A 26,825-nucleotide genomic window follows, 5' to 3' on the forward strand; every position below is an offset into this window, starting at 1 on the left:
AGAGTAATGTCTATAGATTTAAACTGTCCCCAGATCTCAGAGTTCATCCTGTAATCAGACACCCATGTAAACAGAGACTCACAGTCTCCTTCTCTGGGTCAAATGTCTCCTTCAGGCTCTCAGCTTCTTCATCTAAGCCATGAGTAGCAGCTGTGAGATAGGCCAGTGACTCTGCAGAGAAAACAGACATTGTGGTAGACAGCATTCCAGATGTCCCCCAGCGATCCCTGCTTCCTGGTCTTCAAGTCTGTGCAAAATCCCCCCAACACCCACACCTTCAGTGTGGAAGGGACTTGTTGACTCACTTCTAATGAACAAGATGTGGCAGAAGTGATGGGATGTCACTTCTGAGATTAGGATACGACTGTGGCCTCCACCTGGATGCCATCGCCTGCTCTGAGGGAAACCAGTTGCCATGCTGTAAAGTGCCCTAAGGAGACGCCTACGTGGCAGAAAATTGACATTTCCCAGTCAGCAGCCCACAAGGACCTGAGGACTGCCTGCAGCCCTGTAGAGAGTGTGGGAGGAGACCCTTCCCCACTCAAGCCTTGAGATATCTGCAGTCTTGGCCAACGCCCTGATCACAGACTCCTGAGAGACAGAGGTATCCAGCTAAGCCATGCTGCAAACTGAGGTAATCAGCATTTGTTGTTTTAAACTACTCAGCTTTGGGGTAATTTGCTATACAGCAGTAAGTAACTAACACAGTCACTTATCCTCAAGCTCTCTCATCAGTGCTGACAAGAATCTTGGAATCATCCCTGGCTCCTCTCCTCCCGTCACACATCCAGCCCTTCAAAAAATCACATTGTTTCCACCTTTACAACATATGGCAAGTCTGACCCCTTTACTGCTTAGCACCTTCGCTCAAACCACATCTCTCACCTTTCTTGTTTCCTAGCGTATCTCAAATGCTAGTATTGTGCTTGGTACACACTGGTCTCTCAGAAAATAACCCTTGAGGGGCGTCTGGGTGGCTCAGTTGTTAAGCATCTGCCTTCGGCTCAGGTCATGAGCCCAGGGTCCTGGGATCGAGCCCCGCCCCGGGCTCCCTGCTCGGCAGGAAGCCTGCTTCTCCCTCTCCCACTCCCCCTGCTTGTGTTCCCTCTCTCGCTGTGTCTCTCTCTGTCAAATAAATAAAATCTTTAAAAAAAAGGAAAAGAAAAGAAAATATCCCTTGAATATATAAACAAAGAAATAAGTAAATGAGTAAAACCTCAGGCTTGAAGTAAAAGAATAAAGTTCTAATGGCAACCAATCAAGTGTATTTACTAGGCTCTCTGCTTCAGGACATTTTAAAACCTCCTAGCTCCTCCATGACTATTAACTGTTTTCCTAGGAGTGAAGACTGAAATTCTGGCTGTACCTCCACCTGGCTCTGAAGAATGTCTCCTGAGCTTGACAGGAGCATGCTGTCTCTTCTGGAAAAATGCACAACAAAGGGAAACATCTCACCCCTATACATGGTAATTCACCATGAAGAGAAAGTACTATCTAAGCCCCAAGAGAGCTGGTGAGTCCCACGTGCTTACTTACTCTGCCCACAGTTCTTCAGGATCCGCACCCGCTCGGACACGTCACCCAGGTAGAGGGCATTCTGATAATGGCCACTCATGTCCTTTCGGATCTCAGCTGCAGCAAGTCAGTAAGAGATACCAAGTTAAGTTCTCACTCGCCTCTATCTGCCTTCCTCCTTCTCCCAAGGACCACTCTTCCCATCCTTAGTTTCTGGGGACTCACCAATCTTCATCATCTTGCGAAGTTTCTCTAGGTTGCCAGTGATAAGGTACAAGAAAGAAAGTTTGTCAAAGTTTTTGGTGCGTTGATAACACATTTCCACAATCTGGTGGTTCCCTTGTAGCAAGGCCACTTCTCCCAGTTTTTCCCAGCAGTTCTTGTCATCCAGGGCTTTGGCTGCTTCCAGAGCAATCTAAAGAGTCCCCAGGGTCAGAGTTAACAGGTTGGCAGATACTGTGACTCAAAACCAGGGACTACAGTCAAAGTATCTGCCTCTACATAAATTTCCCACAGACTCTATACTTGCAATCACTCTTAGCGTTCAGTCTCATTCTACTGAAAATCCTATCACCAAACAGAGTCCCTCTGGCTCCATGGAAAGAATCACATCACATTATCCTTCTCCTCCGAAATTTACTTTTACAACAAAATCATCTCCTACCATTTGCTGATTCTGTAGGGCCAATTCTTACTTATCTATCTTTTTTCTACTTGCTAAGTTTGAAGATCTTCAGGGGCTTTAGGAAGGACAGAACAAATAATAAAAGAAGGAAGTTCACAACTAGAAAGTCAATTCACCTAAGCCCTCGCCCCATTTAAAAATAACGCCTGTACACTCTAGGTCCCAACATTTTTTTTAAAGATTTTATTTTATTTGATTTTTAAGTAGGCTCCATACCCAGTGTGGAGCCCAACACAGGGCTTGAAATCACGACCCTGAGATCCAGACCTGAGCTGAGATCAAGAGTCAGATGCCGACTGAGCTGCCAGGCACCCCTCTAGGTCCCAACATTTCATAAGTACTTCTTCATCTAAGCAGCCAATCAGCAAGTAAGAGGTGAAGGAAATAAAGAGAGTTTTCAGATTCCACGCTATGTTGCTCGATTCTAGAAGTTAATGAATTCAGAATGACCGATAATGACAACAGTAGCAATGCTATGGCAGAAGCAGAGACAGGAAGTGGCAGAAATGGGCCAATAGCAACAGGAAGACAGCTCTACCTAACAACTAGAAAAATCTCAAATTCCATCATACTTGCTGAAGAAGCAAGCCCAGAATAACATTCTCGCAATGCGACCCTAACCCTATCACCTTCTCTGCAATGAAATGGGACTCATGACCACATCTCCCTCACCTCAATATTTCCACACTCGAGTGCCAGACTAAAGCGAGTTTTCTCATCCTTGACGAAATGCAGTGCCACTTCCGGGTAGCCCTTCTTCTGGAGGTAAGCAATGATGGACTGTCCTACTAGCTTGGCATTCCTCACCATGTGCAGTACCTAGACATTTGGGGTGCGGTGGGGCAGGAAGGAGAGATCACTCAGAGGGAAAAAGGAGTGCTGGCCCTCTCACACCCCTAGTGCGCATTCTTGTTTCATACCTCATCATATTTTCTGTTGATCAGGGCCAGCTTGAACTTGAACTCAGTGGGATCAATGGTGAGCACCCGCGGACGACACTCCCTGTCCAGGCAATACACATTGTTGCCCTTCACGCGCGTGACATAGATGGGTAAATCCAGAGTCCGGATGATCCCGTAGTCCCTGCAAATAGGAGTTAGAGGGCACAACTTTCAGCAAATGAGGGGCAAAACCCGGCCTGTGAGGACCTGGAACAAGCTTAGGACACAACTTCTCTTATCTTCTCACTGCTCTTTGGCCAAGTGCCATTTGCACAATGGTACAGATGGGAAGCAATTCAAAAGAGAGCAGAACTAAATGCCACATTTACTTTTTCTTTTGTATGAAGCAGGAAAACACGGGGCACATGGTATGACCTTTCTTCACAAGTTATGACTCTGAGAGCCAACAGACATGGCTACAGGAATCAGTCCTAAAAGTTAAATTTAAAGTTCTGATATACAATCACTGGGCCAGTTAAATCCTTCCCTGCAGCTACAGGCAAAAGGAGAAGAGCGGGAGAGGCGAAGTTCTGACACACAAATGATAAAAAGCAAAAAATATTTTAAACTGAACAAAAACTAAAAGTTTATCAAACTTATGGACATCGCTAACACAAAATTTGATTGATAATCCGGGATGCTAAGTGTACACACTGTATTAGAAGAAACTCCAAAAACTAATGAGTTCTATGTACATATATTAAACAATACATATAATATAAAAAATAAATATTAATAAGCACCCAACTAAAAAATTTTGTTCTTTTAAAAGTTAAACCAAAGAATATACTTAGGAAAAATAATGAAGCCAATCATAAAATTAAGAAATAGAAAACAAAAATACAACACAGAAGTTCAAACAATAAAGGCAAAAGCTAAATAAAATTGATAAACCTCTCATGAAGCTAATTAAAACAGAAAGATAGAACTGCAATATTAGGAATGGAAAAGAGCATATTACTCTAGCTCCTACAGGATGAGGATAGGCATAAAGTTTTTTTAAATGATCAAATTCCAAGAAAAGGAAAATTTACCAAAACTGACTAAAAAGAGATAGAAAACCCCTACAGTCCCGTAACTGTTACACAAGATAAACTGAATCATAAAAACAATCCAGGCCTGGATGACTTCACTGGCAAATTCTACCCAACATTTCAGGAAGAATTAAACCGAATCTTATTACAAACTCACTGAGAGAAGAGAGGAAGGTGTATTACTTTCCTTATTTTATGAAATTAGCACAATCTCAACACCAAAACCTGACAAGGACAGAAAGAAAAAGGGAAGTCATGGGCCAATCTCATATATATATATATATATATACACACACACACATACATGGATGCAAAAATCCTGAGCAAAATACTAGCAAACTAAAACTAGCAATATCAAGGGGTGCCTGGGTGGCTCAGTCGTTAAGCGTCTGCCTTCGGCTCCGGTCATGATCCCAGTGTCCTGGGATCGAGCCCTGCATCAGGCTCCCTGCTCAGTGGAGAGCCTGCTTCTCCCTCTCCCACTCCCCCTGCTTGTGTTCCCTCTCTCGCTATCTCTCTGTCAAATAAATAAATAAAATCTTTAAAAATAAATAAATAAATGAAACTAGCAATATCAGAAACAGGTAAAACATTATGACCAAGTTAGATCTGTATCAGGAATACAATGTTGGTCTAACATTTTTTTTTAAGATTTTATTTATTTATTAGAGAGAGAGAGCATATGTACAAGCAGGGGGAGTGGGAGAGGGAGAAGCAGGACCCCTACTGAGCAGGGAGCCCGATGCAGGGCTGGATCCCAGGACCCTGGGATCATGACCTGAGCCAAAGGCAGATGCTCAACCAACTGAACCACTCAGGCACCCCACTGGTCTAACATTTTTTAAAAATCAATTTAATTTACTACACTAATCAATAAAGAGAAAAATCCTATGATTACCTCAGTATATGCAAAAAAAGTATCTAATAAAATTCAGTATTTATCTGAGCTATAGCAAGGAAATTCCTTAATAAATAAAAGCTATCTCTAAAGAAGTCAACAAGCTTACATAACGCCAATACACTGAAAGCTGACTCTTTTTCTTTTCTTAAAGATTTTATTTATTTAAGAGAGAGAGAGTGCAAGCAGGGGAAGGGGCAGAGGGACTCTTGGTCAGAATCTCAAGCAGACTCCACACTGAGTGCAGAGCCCAACGTGGGGCTCAATCTCACAACCCCAAGATCACAACCCAAGCTGAAACCGTAAGTCGGACGCTCAACCAACTGAGCCACCCAGGCTCCCCAAAGCTCACTCTTTAAATTGGAACAAGACAAAAAAGTTTGCCATCACCATGTTTTTTCAACACTATGCTGGATATTCTGGTCAGTGCAAGAAAAACACATGAAAGTATAAGTACTGGAAAAGAAGAAACAAATCATCATTACCCAAAGATGCTATGATTATTTGTGAAAAAAAAGACAAATTACTAAAAATAATAAAAGTCTAGCAAGGTCTCTGAAATAAAATAATTTAAAAACGTAATTGTATTTCTAAGTATCATAAAAAGTTAGAAAATTAAATTTTTAAATGTATACTATCCACTTACAAATCACATTGAAAACTACCAAGGACCTAAGAATAATCTAAAGAAATGCAAGATCTCTATGGAGAAAATTATAAACCTTACTGAAAGAGTAAACATTTATTTAGGAACACCTAAATAAATGAAGAGTTACTATATCATGTTCACAGATCAGGAATTTAATATTGTAAAGATGTCATTAAGGCCCAAAATGACAAACAGAACCAATGCAATCCCACTAAAATCACAACAGTGTGTTTTCCTTGTTGGTTTTATTTTGCATGGAATTTCACAAGCTGTTTCTAACATACTTTTTTAAGGCAAAAATAAAATTGAAAATTTGCCTTTTCAAGGCAAAAGTAATTAGAAAAGAACTTAATAACTTTAAAAAATAAAAGTGGGAAAGGAGCAAGATGGCGGAGGAGTAGGAGACCTGGATTTCGTCTGGTCTCAGGAATTCAGCTGAATAGGGATCAAACCATTCTGAACACCTACGAACTCAACAGGAGATCGAAGATAAGAAGAGTAACAACACTCTGAACAGAAAAGCGACCACTTTCTGGAAGGTAGGACGTGCGGAGAAGTGAATCCGAGGCGATATTCGGGAGGATAGACGGCGGGAGAGGGGGGCCTCCGTCGGCCGCTTCTGGCAAGTGCTAGAGCCGCGGAGCACAAAATTGGAACTTTTAGAAGTCTGCTCCACTGAGGGATGTCGCTCCAGTGGCTAAGCGGGGGGTTGGAACCCTCACGGGACAGTGTGGTCTCAGGACCCTCGGGGTCACAGAAAGACCGGGGGCGCCTGAGTGCGGCAAAGCTCCCAGGTATCCGAGCAGGGAAGCCGGCCGCAGAGACGGAGCCGAGGCGCGGGCTCGCAGCTCGGGGTTGCCATAAACTGTGATCCGCGGCCCAGTCGGGCCTCTGTTCCTCCAGCAGGGACCCAACAAGCGGCAGAGCCGGGGGAGACTCCCCTTCCTCCCCCAGGAGGAGCGGTGCGGAAGCGCACCGCAGGGATCAGCTGGGTTTGGAGACTCCACACGGGGTCGGGTGCCAGACAAAGTAACGCTCGATCACAGGCCGGGTGAGCACGGAGTGCGGCCGGAGACCAGGGAGATGGGAGTGACTGCTTTTCTCTGGGGGCGCACTGAGGAGCGGGGCCCGAGTTCTCAGCTCCTCCGGGTGGAGATTGGGAGGCCACCATTTTCACCCTGGTCCTACAAAGCTGTACTGAGAGCTTGCAGGGAACAAAAGCTCCTGAGAGCAAACCGGAGCAGCTTGCTTAGCCCGGACTCACAAGGGCGGGGCAGTTCCGCCTCCGGCAAAGACATCTGGGAACCACGGCAACAGGCCCCTCCCCCAGAAGATCAGCACGAACAGCCAGCAAGCCAAGACCAAGTTTACCGATCAAGGAGAACGGGAGAACTCCAGCGCTAGGGGAATACTGCACATAGAATTCATGGCTTTTTTTTACCATGATTCATTAGTTTTTCAAAGTTAATTTTTTTAACTGTTTTTTTTTTAATTTTTCTTTTTCCCTTTTTCAAACAACATCTTATCAATCCCTTTTTTAAAAAAAACATTTTTTATTTTTCATTTTTAGAGTCATATTTTTATCCCTCCAGAGTAGTTACCCTTATTTTTCGCATATATATATATAAGTTGTTCTCTCTTTAGAATTTTGAGATACAGTTTCTTCTAACAGATCAAAATATGCCCTAAATCACTAGTGTATGGCTTTGTTCTAGTCTCCTGCCGGATCACATTCTCTCCTTTTTTTTCTTTTTAAATCTTCTTCTTTCTTTTTAAAAACAACTTCTTATCTTATCAAGTCCTTTTATAAAATCTTTTATAATTTTCATTTTTACAGTCATCTGCCATCCCTTCATTGTATCAACCCTTATTTGGTACATATATAAGTCTTTCTTCCTTTAAAATTTTAGCAGGCACTTTCTTCTGACAGACCAAAATATGCCCAAAAGCTAGTGTGTGGCACTGATCTATGCACTAGCCTGATCATATTTGATCATATTCTGGTTTTTTTTTGTTTTGTTCTCTTTTTGTTTGTTTTTATCTGTTTCTTTTTCCTTTTTTTTCTCTTCTTTCTTTCCCTTTCTTGTCCCCTGGTTTCAGGTCTTTTTTGATTTGTATAGAGTATATTTGCTAGAGACGTTGTTAACCTGTTCGCATTCTGTTCTCTCATTCATCTGTTCTCCTCTGGACAAAATGACAAGACGAAAAAAATCACCTCAGCAAAAAGAACAAGAGGTAGTACCGTCTGCCAGGGACCTACTCAATACTGACATTAGTATGATGTCGAACCTAGAGTTCAGAATCATGACTTTAAAGATACTAGCTGGGCTTGAAAAAAGTGTGGAAGTTATTAGAGAAACCCTTTCTGGAGAAGTAAAAGAACTAAAATCTAACCAAGTCAAAATCAAAAAGGCTATTAATGAGGTGCAATCAAAAATGGGGGCACTAACTGCTAGGATAAATGAGGCAGAAGAGAGAATCAGCGATATAGAAGACCAAATGATGGAAAATAAAGAGGCTGAGAAAAAGAGAGAGAAACAACTACAGGATCACGAGGGCAGAATTCGAGAGATAAGCGATACCATAAGACGAAACAACATTAGAATAATGGGGATCCCAGAAGAAGAACAAAGAGAGAGAGGGGCAGAAGGTATATTGGAGCAAATAATAGCAGAGAACTTCCCTAATGTGGGGAAGGAAACAGGCATCAAAATCCAGGAGGCACAGAGGACCCCTCTCAAAATCAATAATAATAGGTCAACACCCCGACATCTAATAGTACAACTTACGAGTCTCAGAGACAAAGAGAAAATCCTGAAAACAGCTCGGGAGAAGAGATATGTAATCTACAATGGTAGAAACATTAGATTGGCAACAGACCTATCCACAGAGACCTGGCAGGCCAGAAAGGACTGGCATGATATCTTCAGAGCACTAAACGAAAAAAATATGCAGCCAGGAATACTATATCCAGCTAGGCTATCACTGAAAATAGAAGGAGAGATAAAAAGCTTCCAGGACAAACAAAAACTAAAGGAATTTGCAAACACAAAACCAGCCCTACAAGAAATATTGAAAGAGGTCCTCTAAGCAAAAAGAGAGCCTAAAAGCAGCATAGATCAGAAAGGAACAGAGACAATATACAGTCACAGTCACCTTACAGGCAATACAATGGCACTAAATTCATACCTTTCAATAGTTACCCTGAATGTAAATGGGCTAAATGCCCCAATCAAAAGACACAGGCTATCAGATTGGATTAAAAAACAAGACCCATCAATATGCTGTCTGCAAGAGACTCATTTTAGACCCAAAGACACCCCCACATTGGAAGTGAGGGGGTGGAAAACCATTTACCATGCTAATGGGCACCAAAAGAAAGCTGGGGTGGCAATCCTTATATCAGACAAATTAGGTTTTAAAACAAAGACTGTAATAAGAGATGAAGAAGGACACTATATCCTACTTAAAGGATCTATCCAACAAGAAGATCTAACAACTGTAAATATCTATGCCCCTAACGTGGGAGCAGCCAATTATATAAGGCAATTAATAACAAAAGCGAAGAAACAGATTGACAACAATACCATAATAGTGGGGGACTTTAACACACCCCTAACTGAAATGGACAGATCATCTAAGCAAAAGATCAACAAGGAAATAAAGACTTTAAATGAAACACTGGACCAAATGGACTTTACATACATATTCAGAACATTCCATCCCAAAGCAACAGAATACACATTCTTCTCTAGTGCCCATGGAACATTCTCCAGAACTGATCACATCCTAGGTCACAAATCAGGTCTCAACCGGTACCAAAAGATTGGGAATATTCCCTGCATATTTCAGACCACAATGCTTTGAAACTAGAACTCAATCACAAGAGGAAAGTCGGACAGAACTCAAATACATGGAGGCTAAAGAGCATCCTACTAAAGAATGAATGGGTCAACCAGGAAATTAAAGAAGAATTTAAGAAATTCATGGAAACCAATGAAAATGAAAACACAACTGTTCAAAATCTTTGGGATACAGCAAAGGCAGTCCTGAGAGGAAAGTATATAGCAATACAAGCCTTTCTCAAGAAACAAGAAAGGTCTCAAATACACAACCTAATCCTACACCTAAAGGAGCTGGAGAAAGAACAGCAAATAAAGCCTAAATCCAGCAGGAGAAGAGAAATAATAAAGATCAGAGCAGAAATCAATGAACTAGAAACCAAAAGAACAGTAGAACAGATCCACGAAACTAGGAGCTGGTGCTTTGAAAGAATTAACAAGATTGATAAACCCCTGGCCAGACTTATCCAAAAGAAAAGAGAAATGACCCAAATCAACAAAATCATGAATGAAAGAGGAGAGATCACAACCAACACCAAAGAAATACAAACAATTATAAGAACATATTATAAGCAACTCTATGCCAGCAAATTAGATAACCTGGAAGAAATGGGTGCATTCCTAGAGATGTATCAACTACCAAAACTGAACCAGGAAGAAATAGAAAATCTGAACAGACCTATAACCACTAAGGAAATTGAAGCAGTCATCAAAAATCTCCCAACAAACAAAAGCCCAGGGCCAGATGGCTTCCCAGGGGAATTCTATCAGACATTTAAAGAAGAATTAATACCTATTCTCCTGAAACTGTTCCAAAAAATAGAAATGGAAGGAAAACTTCCAAACTCATTTTACGAGGCCACCATTATCTTGATCCCAAAACCAGACAAAGACCCCATCCAAAAGGAGAATTACAGACCAATATCCTTGATGAACATGGATGCAAAAATTCTCACCAAAGTACTAGCCAATAGGATCCAACAGTACACTAAAAGGATTATTCACCATGACCAAGTGGGATTTATCCCTGGGCTGCAAGGCTGGTTCAACATCCGCAAATCAATCAATGTGATACATTAACAAAAGAAAGAACAAGAATCATATGATCCTCTCAACAGATGCAGAAAAAGCATTTGACAAAGTACAGCATCCTTTCTTGATCAAAACTCTTCAGAGTATAGGGATAGAGGGTACATACCTCAATATCATAAAAGCCATCTATGAAAAACCTACAGCCAATATCATTCTCAATGGGGAAAAGCTGAGAGCTTTTCTCCTAAGGTCAGGAACGCAGCAGGGATGTCCACTCTCACCACTGCTATTCAACATAGTATTAGAAGTCCTAGCCACAGCAATCAGACAACAAAAAGAAATCAAAGGCATCAAGATCGGAAAAGAGGAAGTCAAACTCCCACTCTTTGCAGATGATATGATACTGTATGTGGAAAACCCAAAAGACTCCACCCCAAAACTGCTAGAACTCATACAGGAATTCAGTCAAGTAGCAGGATATAAAATCAATGCACAGAAATCAGTGGCATTCCTATACACCAACAACAAGACAGAAGAGAGACAAATCAAGGAGTCGATCCCATTTACAATTGCACCCAAAACCATAAGATACCTAGGAATAAATTTAACCAAAGAGGCAAAGGATCTGTACTCAGAAAACTATAAAATACTCAGGAAAGAAATTGAGGAAGACACAAAGAAATGGAAAAACGTTCCATGCTCATGGATTGGAAGAACAAACATTGTGAAGATGTCAGTGCTACCTAGAGCAATCTACACATTCAATGCAATCCCCATCAAAATACCATCCACCTTTTTCAAAGAAATGGAAGAAAGAATCCTAAAATTTGTATGGAACCAGAAGAGACCCCGAATAGCCAGAGGAATATTGAAAAAGAAAAGCAAAGCTGGTGGCATCACAATTCCAGATTTCCAGCTCTATTACACAGCTGTCATCATCAAGACAGTATGGTACTGGCACAAAAACAGACACATAGATCAATGGAACAGAATAGAGAGCCCAGAAATGGACCCTCAACTCTATGGTCAACTCATCTTTGACAAAGCAGGAAAGAATGTCCAATGGAAAAATGACAGTCTCTTCAACAAATGGTGTTGGGAAAACTGGACAGCCACATGCAGAAGAATGAAACTGGACCATTTCCTTACACCACACACAAAAAAAATAGCCTCCAAACGGCTGAAAGACCTAAACGTGAGACAGGAGTCCATCAATATACTAAAGGAGAACACAGGCAGCAACCTCTTCGACCTCAGCCACAGCAACTTCTTCCTAGAAACATCACCAAAGGCAAGGGAAGCCAGGGCAAAAAGGAACTATTGGGATTTCATCAAGATAAAAAGCTTTTGCACAGCAAAAGAAACAGTTCACAAAACCAAAAGACAACCGACAGAATGGGAGAAAATATTTGCAAATGACATATCAGATAAAGGGCTAGTATCCAAAATCTATAAAGAACTTATCAAACTCAACACCCAAAGAACAAATAATCCAATCAAGAAATGGGCAGAAGACATGAACAGATATTTTTCCAAAGAAGACATCCAAATGGCCAACAGACACATGAAAAAGTGCTCAATATTGCTCGGCATCAGGGAAATCCAAATCAAAACCTCAATGAGATACCACCTCACACCAGTCAGAATGGCTAGAATTAGCAAGTCAGGAAACGACAGATGTTGGCGGGGATGTGGAGAAAGGGGAACCCTCCTACACTGTTGGTGGGAATGCAAGCTGGTGCAGCCACTCTGGAAAACAGTATGGAGGTTCCTCAAACAGTCGAAAATAGAGCTACCATCCGATCCAGCAATTGCACTACTGGGTATTTACCCCAAAGATACAAATGTAGGGATCCGAAGGGGTATGTGCACCCCGATGTTTATAGCAGCAATGTCCACAATAGCCAAACTGTGGAAAGAGCCCAGATGTCCATCTACAGATGAACGGATAAAGAAGAGGTGGTATATATACACAATGGAATAGTATGCAGCCATCAAAAGGAATGAGGTCTTGCCATTTGCAACGACGTGGATGGAACTGGAGAGTGTTATGCTAAGTGAAATAAGTCAATCAGAGAAAGACATGTATCATATGACCTCACTGATATGAGGAATTCTTAATCTCAGGAAACAAACTGAGGGTTGCTGGAGTGGTGGGGGGTGGGAGGGATGGGGTGGCTGGGTGATAGACCTTGGGGAGGGTATGTGCTATGGTGAGCGCTGTGAGTTGTACAAGACTGATGAATCACGGATCTGTACTTCTGAAACAAATAATGCAATATATGTTAAAAAAAAAAAAAAGAAGAAGATAGCAGAAGGGGAAGAATGAAGGGGAATAAGTCGGAGGGGGAGACGAACCATGAGAGACGATGGACTCTGAAAAACAAACTGAGGGTTCTAGAGGGGAGGGGGGTGGGGGGATGGGTTAGCCTGGTGATGGGTATTAAAGAGGGCACATTCTGCGTGGAGCACTGGGTGTTATGCACAAACAATGAATCATGGAACACTACATCCAAAACTAATGATGTAATGTATGGTGATTAACATAACAATAAAAAATTATTTAAAAAAATAAGTGGGAAAGATCTGAGGACGTGCTTTAGCAGATGTGAAAACTCCTAAAGCCGTAATAACTTTAAGACAGAATGAGATCAGAGATCAACACACAGCCCATAGAAAATAGGTCCCTGCATTTTTGGAAACATGATTCGTATGTGACGAAGAAGGCACTGCAGAACGAGGGGGTAAAGGTTGGTCTTTTCAGTAAATGACTTTGGGACAGCTGAGTGTCCGTAAGGAAAACTGTGAAACTGAGCCCCCTGCACCTCACACTATACACAAAAATCAGCTTCAGCAGATCACAGTCCTAGATATGAAAAACAAAACTATAAAGTTTCTACAAGAGAATATAAAAGAATGCCTTTATAATCTTGGAGTCGATAAAGATTTATTCAAGAAGATACAAAACCCAATACCCATAAAAGGTAAGATTCATAAATTCAACTAACATTAAAGTAAGAACATCTGTTCGTTAAAGGGCATCATAAAGAGAATCAGAAGACAAGCTACAGAATGGGAAGAAACATTAAGATTTGTAACACGTAGCCCTGACAAAGGATGCACACTCAAATACATGAAGAACTCCTAAAATTAACAAGGATAACTCATTAAAAAAAGAGATAAAAGACCTGAACAGAATTCACAGAAGAGGAAATCCTGATGGTCAACTGAAAAGTTGCTCAATGTCATTAGGAATCAGAGTAGCAAAGTAAAATGACAATGAGATGCCATTACACACCCACCAGATAGACAAAAGTAAGTCTGGCAAAGGCAAGGGCTGAGAAGGATGATAAGCAAGGAAGCTTTTCTACCATGCTGGTGGACCTGCAAATCAGGACTGCCACTCTGGAGAGCAGTTTCACATTACCTAGTAAACGTGAAGATATGCATACTCTATGATCCAGCAATTCCACTCTGGGTGGACACTCTAGAGAAACATTATGTGCATTTGCACCAGAACACATGTAAAAGAATGTTTAAAAGAACATTGTTCATTACAGTAGCCAAATCCTAGAAATCACTCAAACATCCCTCTAGAGTAGAACTGATAAACTGCGGTATATTCATATAATAGAATATTATACAACAATGAAAATAAATAAATTACAGCTACGACATGGATGCATCTTACAAACAAAATATTGAGCAAAGTAAGCAAAATATGAAACAATATATTCAGTATGATTTACATGAAGTTCAAAACCAGGCAATATTAAAACATGCTATTTGAAGACACATATTGGGCAGTAAAATTACAAAGAATAGCTAGGACGAAATTTCCATAGAAGTCGGAATAATGTGATCTTTGGGTGGGAAGTAGAGGTGCCTGTGATCAAGGCTGAGGGCTTCTGGCTGCCAGCTCTGCTGTAGCTCCTGACCTGGGTGGCAGGGACACGGACGTCCACTACGTGACAATCTGCTATTCTCTCTGTATGGACTCCGTGCATTTGTCTGCATTCAGGTCATATGTCACGATTTTTTAAAGAGTTGAAAAACAATGTTCAGCTGTGCCTAGCACATATGTGCCCAAAAAAAGATTTCCCACGAAGAAGGTTCAAGGAGGACTCAGTTACATCCCTTGAGACAGGACAGTGATTTCAAGAGCTACCTTCTCCCACTCTGTGTTATCAGATGATTCACTTACCCAGTGGTGACGGCATATTTGATGTGGTTGCTTGTGGTATAGATAAATACCCCACTCTCATCCCAGGCCCCACTCTTGACGCGAATGTTCTCATGAATGTTACACAGAGCCTCCAGTTTGCGGTTACAGATCACAATGGCTGTAAGAGGCAAAGGGCATGAGTGCTCTGCTGGACAGGGTGAGTGAAGCAGACTGGCAGGGATGGGGAGGGAAGGGCTGGTCTCTAAATCAGGGCGGATATAATGAAGACTTACCATGTTTGGCCAGTAGTGCTACGTGGGACATGTCTGCTGACCAGATAACATATTTCACCTTAGAAATCTTCACAGAGGCCAGAGTCCTGGGACAGAGAGAGAAAGGTGAACCTGAGTGGACCTGACTCCCTCATCCCAGGTTAAGACCTACATCCTTCTCATCTCCAAATTAATGTAAGCCCCAGTTTCTTAAAAAAATACCAAATAAACACTCTCTGTATTGTAGCTGAGTGACAGAAACATTTTGGCTCACACCGTGCACTTTCCCTTCCCTCACTCCCTGCCCCTCATTCACATGTATTATTAGGGAATCTGTGTATGTCTGATCTCATCAGTGGACTGTAAGTTCCTCTAAGTACAAGAACCATGCTATTCATCCCTTCGTGCCCATAGTTCTAAGTCCCAAAAGCATTCTTCGTTCAGGTGCTCCAAAAACCAATAAATAAGCCCCTCCTTGCGACGCTAGTATGGAGAGAATGGAAAGTGACCCCAGAGGGAAAAGTGGCGAGAAAGTCTTAGGGTTACAGCACAAAAGTGGCCAAGCCTGGGGCAAACTCAATGGGAGAAAAGCTCCCACTACAGAGGTCCACCCTCATGCACTATATGCCTGTCTGCTTGGGGGCACCTGACATGTTACCGCTTCTGCTGAACATCAAAGAGCGTAATGGATTCTGCGTCTCGAAGCAGGAGGTTGCCCGTGCCAGCATAAAAGATCTCATCACAGTTGGGCACCTGCACCTTTTTGGTGATCTCATTCTTCAGATTCTTGATCAGGAGCTGAAATAATGACCAAAGGTGGGGTTATCAGAAATGTGTGTTTGTCAGATGACGACAGTTGACGACGTGCCTCAGCAAGGGTTTCTTAGCTTCAAGAAATCAAGTTTGGGTTGTTCCTGTCCAGGCCAGTCACCACTCCCGGCAGCCCACTCCAACCCAAACCCTCTCCAGGGGCCTAGAGAGCTTTTGTTTTGTCCCCTTCGACTGAAACATCCTGAGAAATCCAACTGAAGTCTGAATTCCTCCCTCAACCAGAGAGAGGACAGCACTTCTGGGCTTAAATTTTTGTTACATATTTTCTTGAGAGAGCTTTGTCTGTCTTATTTAGGACTGCTTACATTTTTAAGTACCAGTGGCGGTAGTTAGCATAAGGAGGAAGATTTACTCCTTATCCCGCCCACCTATTTCAGATTTGATGTTTTCTGGCTTCTGTGTTGTCAAGAGTGACGTTAGCTTGGTTCTCAAGCTCAGACCCACAGTGATCATCAACCCAATCAAGTCAATTTTCAGGTTTCTCTGCTTGATGGGGCAATTGGGGTATCTGCATGACGATCACAACTCCCCTGGCGGTGAGCAGAGATAAAACATGCTCTCTCTTTGTGCAATACTTACACCACTGCCACCACACCGCCGAAATCAGTTTCCCCGTTTAGGCTTAACTCACCGAATGCATCCGATCTAGGACAGCAAACCGATTTCTAGCAACCCAAACGGCTGTCAGGCCTGAGGATCGTTTCCCTTCAGGAGCTGAGAACAAAAGCAAAGGGCGGGAGCATGTGACGAGCCACTGGCAGGTGACAGAGTCAGGTGCCACCGAGCTGCCAGTCTTGCTGGCTGCCATGTTGGCTTTGCCAGTTCAGCTGCTTCCTAACTAATTCAGCTGTAACCTGAGGCTATTGTCAGTGACTTTTCCCCACCAGTCCCCTCCAAACTCCAACCTCCACCCCTGCCAAGCCTCTTTTCTCTAGGCCAAGTGGCTGCATTTCAGCCAACACCATGTACTGGCAGAAGGACCGCCCATCTTGGGAGACAGCACACTCCATCAAGCTAACGAGCAGGGCCTGGCTGGCCAAGCTGCCTAGCGCTGCATGCAGCTTGTCAGCGTCTAGGACCTCCTAGCTCCACAAGCTGGAGTAGAGAGGGCCCCCTCCCCAGGACGCAGCTGCTCTGCTGCTTTTAACATGCAAATGCAGACCTCAGGGTAGAGCAGGGTGGGGCAGAGCGCTCCCAACTAAATCTTGACAGGCAGATGAGCTCTGTGCGCACAGTGTTTAGCACCAAGCTGTTGCTCCATAAATGTCAATCATTCTTATTACCCTGAAGAAAGTTATAAATGTTCCTCGGATCCCCAACATTTCACTGGCTGATTAGAACTCTGAATGGGCTCTCCACTCTCGGGGACACCTCAAGGGTCATACACAGAAGGCTGCCCCAAAATACTTTTATCTATTAGCATCGGCAGAAAAGTGGACAGAACGTGCTGGCCAGCCTTGCTCTGCACTTCTCCAGCACCTGTGCATGACAGGCAATTCTTATCACAGCCGACACCCCCACGCTCCGGGGGCTGGGGAGCCACACTCGTCAAGCTTTTGCTCTTTCTCTTCCTCTCTGTTGCTTGTCACCGGGCTGCACTGTACTCCTTTACTAATTATTCTCTCCCTCGAAAGATGGAGAAAACAAAAGTGGTAATAAAACAAAGCTAAGGTATTTTAAATGCTATTAACTGAAAAACAGAGGGGGAAAAAGAGTAAGGCGGTGGGTAGGGAGGGACACAATCATAAAATTTGGTCAGAAATGGCTTCACTGTTTAATTTATAGGGAAGACTGATTTATGGATGCCAAAGACATACAGGTTTCCTCTCTTACCAGGACCACAGTGAATCGCATCGGCAATGCTAACGACACAGTAGCGCCCACAACAGGGCCCGGGCTATAGCAAAACCACTTCTCACAATCTGCTCACGGGGGTCTAAAGTGCCCTGGAAGCGTGCTAGTAAGGTGGGGACCCAAGGAACACACTCTGTGAAGCAACGGGAGGAAGTGGACTGCAAGGAGCCTCTGAGAAGGCTGTCTACGAATTCTAACAGGAAGGACTCAACAAGGGGTGGTGGTGATGGAAGAGGTAGATGGGGGTCTCAGCTGGATCCTGGGATCCCTGGTGGGGTGTGGGGCTGTGAGCAGCCTTATCTCTTTGACATGCAAAAGGAAGCCGATTCGGATCTGGATGTGGATGGGAAAGCATAAATCCCTAGTCCCAGGATGAGACACTGCAAGATTGGAACCACATTCTTAAATAAATGAAACTACCGGGGTGAAAGTCGTATCAGCTGACAATAAACTAGGATAACATGCTGTGCTGAAAGAGAAAATGGAGAGTTTCTAATAACCAAATTATAAAATATATATATCTAGCTGGAGTAATAAAATGAAGGAGGAACATGAATATTTCACACCATGGTCGCCTGTGATGCAACTGTCAGCGGCCCCTGCCAACAGACATGAGTGATGTGGCCGCAGCCTGGGGATGGAACGTGAAAACCCTGAAGAGGCGCGACTGCACAGGAGAGAAGAACTGTGTGCAAAGCCTGGCACACACAGGGAGCACCTACCGTCAGGATTCTGGGAGTCTGCGTCCTTGGGGATGGTGTACAGGTCATAGGTACTGTTCTCTAAATTGCTGGCTCTCTGTGAACGACAGAGAGAGGTCAAATCGTGAGAGGAACCCAAGGCGGCAGTTTATTCCGACAGAAAACCGTGCCATCGTACAACAATTCAAAGGTATCCCTTCCTCACTCTTCACCCAGAGGGCAAGCGAATGTTTCTACAGCTAAAAATTCTCAGGCTCGGGGCGCCTGGGTGGCTCAGTCGTTAGGCATCTGCCTTCGGCTCAGGTCATGATCCCAGGGTCCTGGGGTCAAGCCCCACATCGGGCTCCCTGCTCCACGGGAAGCCTGCCTCTCCCTCTCCCACTCCCCCTGCTGTGTTCCTGCTTTCACTGTCTCTCTGTCAAATAAATAAATAAAATCTTTTAAAAAAATAAATAAATAAAAAATAAAAATTCTCAGGCTCATTGCCCAGGAGCTCAGAATTCACAGCACTTTATTTTTTGTATCCTCCAAAGATGCAGATTGTATTTGAAAGGAAGCAAGGGTTGCTCTTGGCTCCAAAAATTAACGAACCAAATCCCCAATATTCTGGTTGCTCTATTTGCACACAACCCATCACCTTTAAAGTCTGTTCAAAGGGGAGGAAAAAAAAAAAAAAATCAAAGGAAAGATAGCAAAGACAACTGTCAGAAAAATGTTCTTAGATGCTGAACAAGGACTGGATTAGACACTCAAAGACATACGGGGAAAGACAGGTTTTCATTCTTTTTAATTGGCAAACAGGGGACTAAAACTAGAATGTCATTTCTTTTTCCCCCAAATTATATGGCAAGAAATGTGGGAGCTACTTGCTGACCCTGAAGGCAACTCTACTGACAGGAACCCTCGTCCAAGTCAGCTCTACAATTTTTATCCACATGGGGGAATCAAGATAAGCAGCCTCTTTGCATAGGATATATATACGTGTAGTGATTTGGGGCATTCATCTTGAATGCTCCGTTAAGTTTAGAGATCGTCAGCCTTATGCAAGAGAAGTGCACAAACCCTAACATGTTTATCATCACTGGAGTGGACCTGATTTGAGCCTGTTTACTGGGTAAGCTTTCTCAAAAAGACCATTAAGTGGCTTCTAAGGAGCCACTAGAGGTTCCCTAAGGGCATGAGAAAGAGACCTATGGGAAATGGGAAGATCCTAGGAGGACTCCATGGCTTACGTACCGTACACAGCAGTACTGCATTTTCTGCTGGATTGTATGACATATTGAACACCGGAAACTTGGAACCACTGGGGTTATACATGGAAAAGAAGAGAAAATACGGAAGAGGAATAAGGATGGAAGAACAGAATCACTCCCACACCTCCTACTTATCCAGTCTTTACACATATACTCATCACTTTTATAATCAGGAATAAAAATAAATATTGCATCTACTCTCTTCCTTCAAGGCTTGGGCACATCCCTAATTCAGCTTTGACAAACAGTTTAAAAAAGACAAACCCTGGTACAAGCCCAATTATTCAACAGAAGATAGGGTTAGCACTCACTGTAGTGAGTGAGACTGGTTCTTCTTGGGTACAAATTCCTACACATAATTGCAGGGGACACCACAGAGTAACACTGACATGCTCCGTCTCTGGCTAATTTCTCCTGTCCCTTGGAGTGTTCACATAAACCCATCTTTTTATTGCAGTAATGCCGGAGGGTGGTTATCACACCCTCATGCCAGAGTCTGCCACCATGAATGTTTCAGCATGCTGATGCAGCTGGCTTTCCAAGAGGACAGTTCTTTCTGCCAGACATCCCAGAGGTTATCGTATCTTCAGAGTTAAGAGCTTCCAGAGACATATATTCTAGTTTAGAGATGTGTGCATTTTGCTGGAAAGCAAAGAAGAGTTACAGAAATGCCAAACAGAGGGAAAAAGGCCTGTCACCAAGTTGGGCTGCTCTCTACCGGAGACTCTGGTTTGCAAGAGACCCAGCGGACTGTGGCAGTTATGGTCTCCTCTGCACAGGGTCACTAGCATTCTCCTTAGGGAAACTCCCATTCTCCTCAGGGCATCCTCCTTGCCCACCATCCTCTTGGGGTTTAAACTGAGCAGCCTCCCCAAGAGGGATTCAATCTGTGAGAGGAGATGAGATCCAAAATGTCGTTGGAAGAAGAGAGTCCAGTTTGTGGGTATCAGCTCTGGCGACAGACGAGAGGGTCTGGAGGGAGGGAACAGGTCTGACTTACCTCCGCAACTGCATCACAGCTACATCTTTGGAGCTGTTGAAATCCAACTGACGTAAGAATCGGTCCTTGACATAATGGAGCATATTGCCATGAACAGCATAGGCTGGCCGTTCCCGTTCCAGTTTAAACACAATCATGCCACCATCATGGCCTGGGGCAAAGGGAGAGGAGGAAAGAGTCAGCTGCAGGCAAGAAAGAAAGCTGGAAAAAGGAAATACACAAGGACGAGGATTGCATATGCATGCTAAAAACCAAGATACCTAAATGTATCCTTTACTTGTCTAAATTCTCACAGTTCTTAGAATCTTTATTCAAATAAATTTCTGTGAATCCCTTCCTAATCCTCCATATCACACCATCACATTTAGACACACCCTCCTCTGTGTTCTCCTAACACTTCGTACAAAGTTCCATTATACCTAAAATAAACAAATGGATTTGCATCAAACTGAAAGGCTTCAGCACAGCAAAGGAAATCATCAACAAGATGAAAGGGATGAAAGGGCAACCTACTGAATGGGAGAACATATTTGTAAATCACATAACCAATAAGGAGTTAATAGCCAAAATATATAAAGAACACAACTCAATATAAAAAAAGAAAACCACACACAAACAACCCAATTAAAAGACGGGCAGAAGACTTGAAAGGACATTTCTAGAAGACATTCAGATGGCCGACATGAAAAGATGCTCAACATCACTGATCATCAGGGAAATGCAAATCAAAACCACAATGAGGTATCAGCTCACACATGTCAGAGTGGCTAGTGTCAAAAAGACAAGAAATAACAAGTGTTGATGAGGATATGGAGAAAAGAGAACCCTCATGCACTGATGGTGGGAATGTAAATTCGTTGCAGCTACTATATAAAACAGTATGGAGATTTCTCAAAAATTTAAAAACAGAAATACCATATGATCCAGCAATTCCACTACTGGATATCTATCTGAAGAAAATGAAAACACCAATTTGAAGAGATATATGCACTTCCACGTACATTGCAACATTATCTCTAGTAGCCAAGATATGGAAGCTACGTAAATGTCCACTGATAAATAGATAAAGAATTGGGTTATATACATATACACACACACACACACACACACACACACACACACACACACACACACACAGTGGCATAGTACTCAGCCATAAAAAAGAATGGACTCTTGCCATTTACAACACAAATGGACTTAGAGGAATTACGCTAAGTCAGACAGAGAATGACAAATACTGTTAAGATTTCACTTATATGTGGAATCTAAAAAACAAAAGAAACAAAAATGAACGCCACCACAACAGAAACAGACCACAGATATAGAGAACAAACTGGTAGTTAGCAGAGGTTGGAGGTGGTGGAGTGATCAAAATAGGTAAAGGGGATTAAGAGGTATAAATATCCAGTTACAAAACAAGTAAGTCATGGGGCTATAATGTACAGCATAAGGAATATAGTCAATGACATTATAATAACTTCATGTGGTGACAGATGGTAACTAGACTTAATCATGGGGATTATCTTGTAATATACAAAAAGATCGAATCACTATGATGTTCACCTGAAACTAACAGGATATAGTAGTATGTCCACTATGCTAAACCCTCCAGTACAGCACTTAACAGCCTGCACTGTAACTGTCTAAGTCCATCAGCTGCACTATACCATCAGCTCCCTGAAGACAGAAATTACAATCACTTCCGTCCTTCCCCCATCCCTAGCATACAGCAAGAACATAAGAGGTTTTGCTAAACGGGGATGCTAGTTTAAAAAGCCTTTCCAGTTGTTCTAAAAAATGTTTTGCTTTTTCCCTACTAGCATCAACCATCTCTCAGAGAAACCTCCGACCTTTGTCCTCCTGGTCAGCTCTCCACACATAAACCCGATCATTCACTTGCCTACCCAGCACCTTCCAATGGCTCTCCGCCCATTCAGAGTAAAATCTGGACTCTAACCCTGGCCTGCAAGGTGGAGCACAGCCGGGCCTGCTCTTCCCTCCCACGACTCCACCCCTACTCGCTGTGCCCCTCCTGGCCTCCGATGCCGCTCACACGTGCCCAGCACCTCTCAAAGCACCGCCAGCATTGTGTGTGTCATCCCTCACTGTCCTCAACACCCAGCATGAAGCAGCAGTGCCCACATGTCCCTCCCCATGCCCCTTTACTTCAAAGCATCTTCCACATGTTATTTTATATACTTATTGTTTTACGGTCTCCCCTACTCACTACACATAAGAGTTCCACAGGGTCGGGGACACTGCTTGAGGCACTGCTCTCACAGCGGCACCCAGACTAGGGCCTGAGGCACAGCATGTATCTGCTAAAAGGATGACGGAAACTCAGCCTCAAGCTCCTCAATTCCTCCATCTGAGAACCCTGAGTGCCCACAATTAGCTTCCTAACTAATCAGAGGGAAGGGGTTTTCTTGTCAAATGGACCTGGCTGGAGAACAAACACTGAACGACTGGTTCTTCAGGACGGTGACGGAGAGCAAAGGAGAGAAGCTTCAACTGCTCAGCTCTGAGAACCCTATTTCTCCCCACCACCCTGCTATGCATCAACTGGAGAGAAAGCTAATGGAGACTCACTCTCATATCTTACAAACTTTGAACTCAAACAAGAGAAAAAGAGAAGAAATGGCCCTTACCTGCTGCAAAGAGGTTCAGATTGGGGTGGGCAGCTAGGACCCAGAAACGATCGTGGTCCCTGCGGAAGGTCTGAACCCCAGTCCTAGGAAAGCAAAAGGTACACAAAGGAAAATACTAATTTCAGAGTAATCCTCAGTCTATCACATACAACAGCACTGAACACTGAATGTAAGCCAGCACACTGATTAAAGATTAAATTAGGGACAGCAAATTGCATACACTAAGTAAAGGGAGTCTTGATAAAGTCTACCAAGAGAAAGAGGAAACCTCTCTGACCCTAATATTTTGGTATTTCAATTTCCCCTTTTTCATCATGATTTCCTGTTATACTACCTTCGTTCCATATTTCTTATTTCCCTAACTACCAAAGAACATGTTTTAAATTTGGGGGAGAAAAAAATGCACGTGGAAGTTGTATTGCTGGGAGATCAGTAAATGCTGGGTGATCTCTAGGCCCCTTGAGGTTTTCATAACATCAGATCTGACTTCTCCATATGCTGAAGGTGGAGAGACACACAGAAGCAGTCTAATCGAACTCTGAGGAGAGAGAATGAGAGAGGAGGGCTTCCCCCTGGCTTGGCTCACACACCGTCAGAACCCTCTTACCGTTTGGACATATCCCAGACACGGATACTCTTGTCCTCAGAATTGCTGAGGATCAGCTCTTGGCGAGGGTGGAAGACAGCACAAGACACGTTGTTGTAATGACCGCGGCAGGTGTCAACCTCCCATGCCTTCGACTCTGAAGGACCAGAAAGAATTAGATCACAACCCTCTACTACTACCAGTTCGGGATTTAAAATTATGGCATCTCTAACCGAATGCTAGGTGCTACTCCAAAATGCTATATAAGCAACTTCTAACAGGGCAATTTTTTCATTTAAGCCTCTGAATCTCTGTATATGTTTCTTTGCTCTTTCACTCGGACCCACCTATCAAAGGCAGCACCTCTTCTCCGTCATTCTTTATCCTCTCACCCTGTTTTGTCACTGGGTGTCATGATAGAATAAATGTAAGCTCCCTATGTTTTAGTCACCATCGTATCTCCAGAGCCTTGAACAAAGATCAGTACAAAGCAGGTACCCAATAAATGTTTTCTGAATGAATGTTTATTCTTAACTGTTCAGAATCCTCAAAATCAGGATGCCTCAAAAACAGGAAAAAAGAGAACGGGGCAATTTTTATGCTGCTAAGATTAGCGTAAGAACCTAAGGTAGGAAAATGGGTCACTAAGTCCAGGAGACCTGGCTGCTTCCACCTGGCTGGCCAGCAGTCGATTTTTTAGACACAGTGATACTGTCAGTGGTCTACTCACCATTCATGCGCCAGATCTTCACTTGACGGTCATCTGCCCCAGATACAATAAGGGGCATAGTGGGGTGGAAGGCAGCCCAGTTTACTCCACGATCATGACCCTGGGGAAAAAAAGAAGTGGTTCTTCTAAAATGGCTTTATAACTATTACTGAAAGCAAACTAAAGGGCCACGCTAATGGTTATTAAAAATGTCTCTGATTTTTACTCTTCCTGTGAAAAGACTCAAGGGATTATGCTATTCTAAGGTATAAACATGAGAGTTACCATGTCAACCCACCCAGTATTACACCCAAGTTCTCATGCCAATTCCCAAATCTTTCTACTTCCAAATTCAGTGTCATTTGCATTTAGGATACACTGCCTTGTTTTATTGTCTACTTATATATTATTTCCCCAACTAATTATTAACATTACAAGAATAAAAACCAATTTTATAACTTAATGAGGAAATGTTGGGAAACTCTCGGATGAGTCCTGATACTTTTTTAGGAAACGTGCGAGGTCAAAACTATTTTCCTAATAATGTTAAGGCATTATTTGCCTTTTTCACTTTCATTCTCTCCTGAGGATAAAGTTTTCCAGCGGCTACGTGACATGATGTCATTGCTTTGATGGCTAACGGAATGTGTGCTTATATACTTTATATTTTAAAAAGTTTGTAGTTTTAATTTCAGATACGGTAAAAACTGAAAGATATAAACCACATAAACAAGAACTCTTTGGGGTCCTCAATAAGTCTTAAAGGTATAAAGAGATTCTCAGAACACAAAGTTTAAGAACTGCTGAATTTAAGATATCTCGTACTTTATTCATACAGTTGTACTCAGTACCACTATAGAGAGACTTCATGTGTGGCGAAAATCCCTTCGGTTTTGGAGTCCGATCCAAGTTCAAATCCTAGTTCTTTCAATTACTAGACACATGTGGATTTTGGTAAACTGCTCAATTTCTCTAAGTCTCAATTTTTTTCATCTGTAAAATGAGGTTACTAATATCTACCTCAGAGGAGAACTGTAAGGATTAAATTAGATATTTTTAAAAATCTAGTTTCTTTCTCTAATGCTTTTCTATTTTCTCACCATGCACACAAATTACTCACACATGGCTGGCCCTTAATAACTCCGATTAAATCACAAACCCCCCGATCCCAACTCTCACAACAGGTGTGCGAACGGACTCTGCTTTGGGATGGTGACAGAGCCCATACCAGCCTTTTCCCTCTCTCCCTACTGGGTTTGGGAGGTCATGTGACTCTCCCTTAGGTGGCACAGAAGCCTCATTTCTCCTGGCTCACGGACTATTCTGTTTCCAGTGTCTTCAAACAATGCCCGGCATTTAATAAGCACTGCACAAATCTTTGTTGCAGGAACGAACAAACGAGCGGCGTCCTGTTCCTGCCTCCCAGACGAGAGCCCAGATGAGCCGCTGGCTGTGAAGATAAGTACCTCCAGCACGTGCTTCACCACCGCATCTGTCGTTCCAAACAGATCAACCCCAGTTATTCCTCGCACATCGGACTCCACGGCACCAGGGGACAAGTTTTTTTTCCTTAGACCTTTGAAGGGATGAGGAGTGGAATGGAAGACACAAAATAATATTACCAAAAAGAGCCCAGTAACAGGCACAGGAAGGTACAGGGAGAGACTAACGTTAAAGACAAAAAAGGGAAAAAGAAATCTAGAGAGACTGAAGAAAGATGTCAAAAGCTCCTATCTATCTCTTTCTAGAAATGTTCAAGATATTGAGGCACTTTGCCCAGCCTCTCTTTTCCTCCCTGAACACTTAACAGCCCCGCTACTGGGATCTCCTCCCCGAGGACGAGATCCAAACTTCTGACATGGCTACCTTCCTCAGCGAGCCTCACCTCAAGAGCTGTCTACCTGAGGTCATTTCTAGTCTTGACTGTTCTTGAAATGAGGCCTAAAATGGTGAGCCTCCCATTTCCACTTTCAACTTTGTGACAACTATAGCAACTCTTCTTCCATCATCTCAAAAACTTTTGAAAGAAAAGCCATTTGGGGAAGCCACAGCTGCGTGCTTCTCAAACGGGAAGCTGCTGGGCAACTCACAGGGCAGTTCCAGAGCAGCTAAGGAAACAAGGCCCATTAAATACCAAACAGTTATTTGGTAGCAGAGAGTAAAAAAAGTACAACTATGCCGAAAGTGTACTCTTCTATGTGACTCTTGGG

The 26,825-nt window shown here is 42.9% G+C and overlaps 1 protein-coding gene across 3 annotated transcripts in view; it reads right to left on the reverse strand.

Moving 5' to 3' along the window:
- The window catches only part of COPA (COPI coat complex subunit alpha), a 50,416-nt gene that overhangs the window by 6,129 nt on the left and 17,462 nt on the right, over positions 1–26,825 (reverse strand). For 2 of the 3 annotated variants that reach the window (XM_027610022.2, XM_027610024.2), the window contains 16 exons: positions 26,082–26,191; positions 24,637–24,736; positions 23,928–24,063; positions 23,321–23,403; positions 20,673–20,823; positions 19,656–19,722; positions 18,441–18,516; positions 16,496–16,578; positions 15,692–15,831; positions 15,055–15,140; positions 14,801–14,966; positions 3,121–3,283; positions 2,873–3,019; positions 1,741–1,930; positions 1,537–1,632; positions 83–171 (listed from right to left, as the gene is read on the reverse strand). In XM_027610022.2, the coding sequence (XP_027465823.1) occupies positions 83–171; positions 1,537–1,632; positions 1,741–1,930; positions 2,873–3,019; positions 3,121–3,283; positions 14,801–14,966; positions 15,055–15,140; positions 15,692–15,831; positions 16,496–16,578; positions 18,441–18,516; positions 19,656–19,722; positions 20,673–20,823; positions 23,321–23,403; positions 23,928–24,063; positions 24,637–24,736; positions 26,082–26,191 (1,883 nt within the window). The remainder of the gene's footprint in view (positions 1–82; positions 172–1,536; positions 1,633–1,740; positions 1,931–2,872; positions 3,020–3,120; positions 3,284–14,800; positions 14,967–15,054; positions 15,141–15,691; positions 15,832–16,495; positions 16,579–18,440; positions 18,517–19,655; positions 19,723–20,672; positions 20,824–23,320; positions 23,404–23,927; positions 24,064–24,636; positions 24,737–26,081; positions 26,192–26,825) is intronic. The other variant, XM_027610023.2, reaches the window with a different exon arrangement.

This window comes from Zalophus californianus, chromosome 10 (genome assembly GCF_009762305.2).
Source record: "Zalophus californianus isolate mZalCal1 chromosome 10, mZalCal1.pri.v2, whole genome shotgun sequence".
NCBI lineage: Eukaryota > Metazoa > Chordata > Mammalia > Carnivora > Otariidae > Zalophus > Zalophus californianus.